This window comes from Cryptomeria japonica, chromosome 9 (genome assembly GCF_030272615.1).
Source record: "Cryptomeria japonica chromosome 9, Sugi_1.0, whole genome shotgun sequence".
In the NCBI taxonomy this organism is placed as follows: Eukaryota; Viridiplantae; Streptophyta; class Pinopsida; order Cupressales; family Cupressaceae; genus Cryptomeria; species Cryptomeria japonica.
Window position 1 is genome coordinate 480,843,935 of NC_081413.1, and position 10,527 is coordinate 480,854,461.

General features: G+C 33.6%; 1 protein-coding gene across 1 annotated transcript; it reads right to left on the reverse strand.

Annotated features, from left to right (window-relative positions):
• Window positions 1–7,417: 7,417 nt before the first annotated feature.
• LOC131046554 (uncharacterized) lies at window positions 7,418–8,766 on the reverse strand. The gene has a single exon (XM_057980314.2). The coding sequence runs from the start codon at window positions 8,414–8,416 to the stop codon at window positions 7,637–7,639; it is 780 nt and encodes a 259-aa protein (XP_057836297.2). The 5' UTR covers window positions 8,417–8,766; the 3' UTR covers window positions 7,418–7,636.
• Between the last annotated feature and the right edge of the window lie 1,761 nt (window positions 8,767–10,527).

Below are 10,527 nucleotides of genomic sequence, written 5' to 3' on the forward strand. Positions count from 1 at the left end.
CTTTCTGCCAGTTATCTCGGTATTCTCTCTTTTCACTAGATTCTTTGTCAGGACAGTTAGAAGCCATATGTCCTATTTTATCACAATTGAAACATTTTAAAGGTAGCTTTCCTTTATACTTAACTTTTCCTCTCAGTAACCTTCTGGCTAATAATGCTTCAAACTCTTCTTGCTTCTTGATTTCCTCATACAGTTTGTGCACTTCTTCCATGTTCTTGCGAAATCTTTCACTTGCTCCACTGTGATTCCCTTCAGAGTACTTACTCATTCTATCATTGTAATCATCACATTCACCAATATGAAAAGAACTGAATGCAAATTCTACTTTATTTACCGAAGACCCACTGTTATCAAAATTACTTGACTCAAATGCATGTAGCTTACCAATAGTAGCATCCAAAGAAACTGGCATGTTAGGTACAGACCTTAGTTCATTGATTGCAGAGACTCGAATGGCATAAGCAGGTAGAAGGGTTCTCAACAACTTACTTGTTACATCCTTTTCTTCAATAGTTCCTCCTGCTCCTTTAATTTGATTGATAGACTCCTTTAACCTTGTATTGTATTGGGTTATGTTCTCACCTTCATTCATTCTCATGGATTCAAGTTGTCCTCTTAGACTATCTACTTTTGCTCTTTGAACATGTTCATCACCGCCATACACAGATATGAGCTTGGTCCACATTGCTTTTGCATCATTGCAACCTTCTAGATCATTAAACTCTAAGTCGATCAATGCTGATGTTATTTCAATCATAGCTTGAATATGTTTTTGCTTTGCCTTTATCTCTTCCAAGGTCATTGGGTTGGTGTTTGGTGGTATGTAATCATTCTCCAAATAATATGTTGCATATTCTCCAATTCCTGATAAACGCAGCTTCATCCTTTTCTGCCATGTGGAGAAACTTGATTTGTTCAGCTTTGGTGCATCCCTTTTATACATCTTCGGATCTTTGCCTCAAGTACCTTTAAACTTTTCTTCTGGAGTCCAATGCTCTGATACCAATTGTAAAGTTCTGATGCCAATAGCTAACAAGATGAGAGGGGGGGGTGAATCATACAAACTTAATCTTCCATAAAATCAACAGATTCAACCTCGGTAACTTATACTTCAACAATATAACCAAAAATTGCTAAACATGCAAACTCATAATCACATAATCATCATAACACATATAACACCAGATTTAATGTGGAAACCCAAATAGGGAAAAACCACTGTGGGATTTCGGACCCACTAAGAAATATACTCTTCTAGAGTATGCTCGGTTAAAAGCAAATCCTATTAAAGATTACAAACACATTGCTAGATGTGACCCGGTTAAGGGATTTCCCTCAGATCTGTTAGGATCTTCACTTTGTTAGAAGTGACCTTGTCAAAGGATTTCAAACACTCATTTAGAACGTTACCTTGCTAGAGGGTTTACAAATAAGACTGTTAAGTCCACTCGGTTAAAAGATTTCTGTCACTTACAAAATAAACAACAGTAATAAATATATCTGCAACTTCACATCTGAAATGCTAAAGCAATTTCTTATTTGCTCAAAACAATCTTGTCATAGGACTTATCTTGTCCCTCTGTTGTGCTCCTTAATCTGGTATTCAAATAGATCTTCAAGCTTCTGTGCTCGGTAATCACTATGTAGCATCCCTATGCTTACACTTGCCTGCATACATTGTTCATCAATAATTTCTTATTTATAAACAATTTACTAACCGCTGAATCTCCTTGATCACATTTCCAATGATCAATCTTAGCCATCAGATCTTCAATCTTGACTAGGTTCAATGTATCTTTCGATCTGAAAATGTTTTACCTTGCCTTGGGACTTGCATTCCTTTCTTGGAACTTGCACAAGGTTATTGCGGTTCAATCTGCGTTGTAGATCTTCCTGCCGATCTCTCATTTTCATAGATCCTTAACAAACTTCATGCACGACATACCAATCATTTAATCAACTCCAGCTCATTATTGTCCTTCATTAAATAATGCTTTTATCCATCCAATGTGATCTGTCATAACTCGGTTGCAACTCGGTAAATACTAAACTTTACTCGGTAGACATTCCGCCTTCATTAACCGATATCGATAACCTTAGGGTTTACCGACTAGGTTCCTTAGGGTTTACCGACTAGGTTCTTTGCTCAGTGACATAGTATAGTATTAACCTTACAATCAACAACATATGTAGGATATCAAAACAATCTAAACATCATGATCTCATCATTGTCCAACTCAGTAATAGTTCCCCATTGAATATCTTATTTCTCCCCTTTCTTATCACATTCTTTCTGTGTCTCTTACCAACCACTTAATACTCATCAAAACATACTTCTTAAGATATGGCAACATCATACTGAATCAGAAAATCAATTTCTTGACATCAATGACAAAATAATGTTATAAAGATAGTCATCATCATTTTTCAGTTATATCAAATAATCTTCAACAGCCTTCTCAATATCCTTAATGAATATCAACAATCTTCTTTCTATTGAAATGCCAACACAATTCACATCAACCCTTAAGTAAGGATGCACATCAAAGTGATACATTTCTTCATAATATTTTCCTTTTTTAGATGACCTTAATATTGTTTGATGATTGGGTTTTGTTGGGGATGTCTTCTTCCTCTTAAATTCAATCCATTTGTTCTTTGTCTAAGGGAGAGCCTTTGCATTCTCTATATAAAGTTGCAACCAAATCTATTGCTAAAATAATTTGAAATACAACTCAAGAAATTATAAGACCTAAACAAACTAGCTTGATAGACAGAAAGAGATATGAGTACAAGCTCAACAAATTAAAAAAATAGTCTCCTAAACAAACTAGCATTTGACAAGGCATACAACGAAATAAGATGATGGATATAAATTTTGCAGTGTCATAAATTGTAACCTTGTACAATTCCCACCTCATATTTTTTCTCCTACTTTTGCATGTCATATTTTCATTCCCCCTAGGCCCATTTTGGCCCCCTTTTACTCCAAATCTAATGTCACTTGATTGCATAGCTGAGTGGAGCCCATCTTAGGGCTATTCCTCCTTATTTGTTGGTATGTTTGTCATATTTTTGGAGTACAAGGGCATTGTGGTGCCCCTATCTAGACTAGGGCACCCTACTACCCTAGTCCTCCTTAAACAAGACCCATTTCAAATATGGGCGAGAATTTCCCCTCCTTATGTGGCTACACTTGACCATTAGAGGTCAACCTAATCAATAATTTACCTTGGGAACCCTATATAAGGACATTTTATCAATCCATTTTAGATCTAAGACTCCATCCATGATATACTATAGCATTCATCATCAAGCGTTATCAAGGATTCAAGACAGGATTTCATCCCATCATATCCTTCAAGCATCATGGAGCAAAGTCACATCAATCTTCATGCAAGAATGTGTGTTTGATTAGGTCATTCATGGTCATGTGTTTTTCATGTTATTGCATTCAACATTTGTGATCACATCTAAAGAGCATTGTATCATTAATCTTCTATCAACCATTGTAGATTTAAGGTATATCTTCTAGTATTTATATTTCCTACTTCAATTCAATTTAAGGTTAATCCTAAACTGGGTTTTGACCCAAGGCAAACCCCCTATCCACAACCCTTTTCTATCTTTCTATGTGCAGGGAATTGATTCAAAGTGTTACAATCAAATATTCTGACAGAACAAATGACGACAACCAAGTTTAGATTTTGCAAGTGCAAAAAGCAAAGGACTAGGTAACCCCACGCCCTAGTCCTAAGAATTCCGCTTGATTTTTCGATAGTGGATCTTTGCACAAATCTCCTTGATTTGGAAAACATCCTACTTGCTTGCTTGGAAGTTGCAGGACCAAGTCGCCCTACCCTCTTGATCCTAACAATTTGACCCATATTTTCAACTACAGGTTTTGATTCAATTTCCCTTCTTAGATCCCTGTCTGTGGCTTTGTTTGAAGTTTGGAACATTCTATTATTATTGTTTTGGTTCAATTCTCCATTGTTTTGCCCTAGATCCCACTTTACATTTCAAATCCAATTTTGACTCTTTAAAAGGGGAAACAACAAACAAGTAAATCCAATCAACATCTTAGCCCTCTTCTCTAATTGAATTGAGGCTAGATCTATTAGGTTTACACCCCCACTTTTTAATGTAAGGTTGATCTTATGAAATTGGTGGTTTTTACTATTTTAATTGGTGAAACCCTATTTTCCTCACATTATAGATGTATAACATTAAATGGTTAGGATTTGATTCCAAGCTTCTTTTCCACATTGAGCTCCTCTTTTTTGTTGCTAGTACTTGCATAGTTACTAACAACTCTATCACTCAAAAATTTTCTCTTCAATGGTCAATAAGATAAGCTTGTTCTTTAGCCCTATTCTTTATGTTCTCACTAATAATGCTCTTGGATACTTACTACACAATTGTAAAAGCTAGAATCTAATTCATGGAATTTCTCTACATATTCATGAAGTGGCTCTCAATTTTCATAGTTTACTTTTAATTGAAAATCCCCAAGAAGAGATGAGCAATACATTATATATTCTAGATTTGTTTTTCTTAATAACTAGCTCTCAAATCTCTCTTGATAGTTATATTTATACTAAATTCTACCTACTTGCCACATCCATGGATACCCCTATAATGGAAATTGTCAAACATGGTGAAATTTCAAGATATCTTGGCATCCTCTTTGGGTGAGGAGTCCCATTGTGTACAATGTGGAAGTGGTTAAATCCCCAAGAAGAGATGAGCAATACATTATATATTCTAGATTTGTTTTTCTTAATAACTAGCTCTCAAATCTCTCTTAATAAAATTATATTTATGCTAAATTCTACCTACTTGCCACATCCATGGATACCCCTATAATGGAAATTGTCAAACATGGTGAAATTTCAAGATATCTTGGCATCCTCTTTGGGAGAGGAGTCCCATTGTCTACAATGTGGAAAGAGGAGTCTCGTTGTCTACAATGTGGAAGTGGTTCATTGATAAACTTAAAAACAAGCTTCAATCTTGGTCAAGTAAATTTATTTCCATGGCTAATGCATTTAAATTGCCAACAATATCCTTATCACTAGCCATGTCTACATCTCATATTGCTAGCTTCAATAAAAAAAATTACAGCCAATTAACTCAAATCATTATATTATCATTATATGAGTCTTTTTGAAGAAATGGGATAACAAAAAAGGCTAGCCAGTTGCTTTTTGTCTATATGATATCCAACCAAAAAATAACCCAAGTTTAGGAGTGACTAGTCCTTTTACTCAGATGACTTGCCTCATTGCGAAATGGATAATAAGTGCTCTTCAAGGGTCCAATCCTTGGAAGGAACAAATTAGGTACAACCAAGGACAACAATACTTTAAAAGAGGTTGGGTGGAATGATGAAATTCCTATTGTGCAATACTTCAAATCTTAAATCTTAAGCTTCCATATAGTTCTTTATTATAAAGAAAGCTTGGTAATCAATCTCTCTTCTTAAATGGAAAAGAGACTCACTTAGTCACGCCTAAGATTTTCTTCATTATCAATATGAAGAAGCAAGTTAGTATGCTTAAATAATCAACCACTAGCTCTAATTAATTACTTATATAATTAATTTTATTTAAAAGAAGATTAGGTAATCTAGAGACATTTGTTATCAATATGAGGAAGCAAGTTAGTATGCTTAAATATTCAACCACTAGCTCTAATTAATTAGTTATATAACAAGATTTTATTTAAAAGAAGATTAGGCAATTTAGAGACATTTGAGACAATTTCATTGCCTCAACTTTAAAAAGTAATATGTAGCTCAAACATGAATACAAATTGCCCAACATTCATATCAGTAACATCTGGAAAGTTCAAGCTTGGGTTTTTTTAGCCTTACAACTTTCCACTCCTATCATGCATTTTTTTTATTGATGAAGGGTGGTTTCTAAGTTATAATATTGAAATATTCCCCTCCAAGCCAATCTACTTAAAACTTCTCCCTCCAATCAAAATTCAACTAAACATGAGCATGGAATGGAAAGTGAATTGGTTGAACTCCCTCCAATCAAAATTCAACTAACACATGAGTATGGAATGGAAAGTGAATTGGTTCAACTCCTAATTGCCATTGAGTGACATCATCTCCAATCAAAATTCAACTAAACATTATCCATCGAGTGGCATCATAAGCATTGCCATCTCCACAAAATTGTTGTGGGAGAGTGATTTACTTTCCTCACTATCAAAGTTATCAAATGTTCACACCACCAAAGTTATGAAATGTTCATATTTGACTTCTAATAATATATAACGAATTCAACATATTAAAGTGTTGTTGTACACAAAAGTAGATATTAATATCTTTTCTTCACAAAATTTTAATTTAATATAATTATGAATGCTTAGATGTAAAACCATTTTCCTAACACAAATGATCATGCATGCTTTTTCCCTATTTTTCTATTTTATTACGATCAACAATATTTAAGACACTTGAAGAAAGAAATATCGAAATTCAATATTGATCTAACTCAAAAGAATCAATATTCAATCTAAAATGATAACTATAAATTAAAAGGGCAAAAAACCCTATTCATAAATGCTTTTTTATTAATGGTTAACGGCTTTTCGCTGTGCCACCGATGTAACGCGCACTCTTTTTTTAGCTTTTTTTAAAAAAATCCATAAATCATTAACAATAACATAAATTGACGCTAAAATTCATTTTCGACCACAAGCGAAAAATTGATAGGCCACGACAAAAGCATAACTGCCCAGCTTATTTGCAGGCTTTTCACACGTATTTGCTAAATCGGCACGTATTTCCAGTGCCCAGAATGTGCTCGGAGTTTCTGGAAAGCGGTAGAATTTTGTATCTTGAATATTCTGTTATCCATCATACAATGGGTTCAGGGAGAGGCTAAATTTAATGGCTTCATTTCAATGTAGTCTGTGCAGGAATCTGTCACAGACTATTTTTGAGGAGTTAGATCATAATACTATTTCTTGAATACTTTTCTGTTATAGAAAAATCATTTCCATGGGGGCACGGATTAGTATAGATGATCCTCTTGTGCTTAGAGTTTAGGATTCAGCGTAATAATCTTTAAAAAATTAAGCCAGTCTACCGGATTCTGAGTTATAGCTACCTCACATGTATTTTCACTGTAATGTATATTTTTTAAAACTTCTCAAAACATTTATGATAAATGTGTGACAGAAATTTTTTTTTGAAAATCCAGTGCTGGAAATGAATCTAAATTTTTTTCCCTAAGCACATTGCAGACTGTAATGCATGCAAACAGAAAAATGTGCAACCTGATGAAAAAGTTTAAAAGACAAATGGTGAAATTAAATCCAGTAAATTCTCGCAGCAAAGCAAACAGGCATGGAAAACAGAAAAATGTGCAACCTGATGAAAATTTGCAAAGCCAAATGGTGAAATTGAATCCAATAAATTCTCACTGCAAAGCTAACACCTATACAAATATGCGTACGAAATGTACACAGTAACATTTTTAAAGATTATCTTGTTCTCTATCCGTGAAAATTTCATGCATGCCTGAGGAAGAACAGAACACATTTTGCATCGGAGGTGAACAAATAACAAAATGATACATACACAGTTACATCTCATCTATAATTTTCCCGTCAACTAACAGAACTGCTCGTTGGACTGCATCAAATCACGAAGCTTGGGCCTGGATTCGCTTATCGTCTCCAGCTTAGGCTTCCACGCTCTGCATCCGCTCAATCTCAGCTGCTCAAAGGCCGTCGACAAATCTGGATCATCCTCTAAATTTAACCGCGGCAGTTCCTGCGCTTTCTCGTCCATTAAAAGATCCGCATCCTTTCTCCTTTCCGGCAGCATGTCGCCAAACAGAAGCGGAAGAATCTTTGCATTATTTTTCCCATGGCCGCTGCCTTTAGTGGCAGAATTTGCCTTAAAGGCAAGCGAAGCCATGTCAGTACCAGAAAGAACTCCCTTAAGCTTCTGCATCGGCAGAAGAAAATAAAGCTGTCCGAGCTCCAAATCCTCATCAGCCAAAAGAGGATTTATCCGCCGTCCAATCTGCAGTCCATTCGCATGGCACACAAACTGCTGAGGATTCTCCAGCATAAGCTCCGCCGCTTTCACACGCCGATGAAATTCCTGCACAGAACCATTCGGCAGCACAACTTTGAACATCTTTGAGGGCACTGTGGAAGCAGCACAGGACACATAATTGCCCATGGCGGCTGCTCTTCTGCTCTTCTTTGCAAACACTTTCTTCTCCTTAAATCCTACCAAATCCTTACCAGTTGCAGCAGACACTTCGTTCTGGTAAATTTCCACGTCTGTTAACGACCGAAACGAATTAGGCGAGACAACTGAGGATACAGAATTCGGCCAAACTATGCATTTATTGAGAAAACATCCCACGGGCGGGGCCATTATGTAGATCACCACTCGGCCCCTTTTTATTTATTTTTTCACCTAAAACGCGAATGTCGCGTGATTATCATCTGTCAGCAGACGGAAAAGCATGGAAAAGTCTTTTTCCCTGTGAGGCCCACACGCATTTTCATCTCTCATCTCATCTCCTCTCTTCTGTTTGTTGCCAGACCGCCATAATATAAAAAAAAAACCCTAACACATGAGCTGTACTGACATGGCAGCTGGCTTCAACCAGGGAACAAATAAAGTATGAGATAAACTTTACACGCGCTTCTCTCTAACTGTCAACAAATCAAAACCTAACTTAACTTATTCTCCATTTTTAAAAATCACTGCTTCACCAGCCAGTTGTGAGATTCATGTGCCGTGTTTTTCGTTATTTCTATCTACAGTCGTTGGACCGTACGGGACTCGAACCAAGGCCGATAAATTTTCTAGGGTTAATCTGGGAATTCGAGATTTAAATTTAGGTATAATTTAGCTGTTTCTTAATTTCATTGTGTATTTTTAGCATTACAATTAGCTGTTTCTTAATTTGATTGTGTTTTTTTTTTTTTAATAATATTGTATGGATCATATTTTATCCATCATCCTCACAATATAATGTTAAAGATTTATTTTATTTTTAAAAAAATTAAAATTATAAAAAAAAAATTTAAAATTTATAGAAGGAAATTGTGGATTTAATTAGAATTTTGGAGATTTAAATGTAGATATAATTTAGCTGTTTCTTAATTTCATTATGTGCATTTTTTAGCATTGTATTTAGCTGTTTCTTAATTTGATTGTGCATTAATGTATGGATTAGCTCTAATATCCATCATAGTCACAACATAATATTAAAGATGAAAGAGATGTGTATTTAATTAACAAATATTTTATTTTTTTTAATTTTGTTTTCTAGATCTACAAATATTTATTGTGTTTTTTAACCTTTAGGAATAAGGGAATTGTGGATTTAATTAGAATTTTTAAATTTTTGGATTTGTATAGGATTCCACTAAAAAGGGAAGGATTTGCTCTAGGTGAATTAATGGAGAGAATTTTTTAATTTTTGGATTTGTATAGGATTCCACTAAAAAGGGAAGGATTTGCTCTAGGTGAATTAATGGAGAAAAGATTGACTTTAGCATAACCTTCACGGGGGGAAACTACAAAAGGGTCCCACTCGGATGTGTTGTTTTTTTTTGTTTACACTGCCGTCATATATTTTTTAAAGGTTATTTTGATTTATTAATATGTATGGTCAATCTATGTTGTTGTGTTACAACCTAGTAAAAGACGTGTGCTTGAAATGTAATTCAATTATGAGTTGTATTACATTAGGATGGAGGATGAAATTCTCCGTGTTTAGATTAGATGTTTGGATTTATTGCAACTATAAATACCTTGTCCTTTTGTTCATTTCGTGTGGAATGAAATTCTACTGTTTTTAGATTACATATTTGGATAACATTTTAGGTTTTGGATTACATACCTTGTTCTTTTGTTCATTACTTTTGGAATTTGTTGGTTTTTCCACTTTTAAATGGTATATGATAATTTGTAAATTTATTAGATAATATATAATATTTAAATTATGGATAAATATAAATATAGTATTTTAATTTATGATAATAATAATAATATATTATTTAATAATATTTATTATCAAAATCTAAATTGATTTAGAATATTTTGAAAAGATAGGATATAATTGTTTTTAATTTATAAAATAGATTAATATGATTTTTTAAGAATTGTTTCTATTTTCTTATATCAATTTAGAAATTTAGTGAATTTAATTTTTAAATTTTTAATATTAATATTTAATATTTGTTTTGCATATATTACTAATTTATCATTGTTTTTAACTTAATACAATTTTTTTTTTTTTTCTAAAAACATTAAAATGACTAAACCAGAAAGTTGCATATCTTATGATACCTTTAAAACATTAAAAATCTATAAAAATTAGAAACCATGAAAAAATAGAAACTTTCATTCTATCTTACATTTTACTTTTTTTTTCTAAATCAAATCTAATTTCTTCTTTTTAAAAACAAATTAAATCAATTTGTGCCTTACATGGTGGGTTTGCTTTTTAACAATAAATTAAATCTATTTTT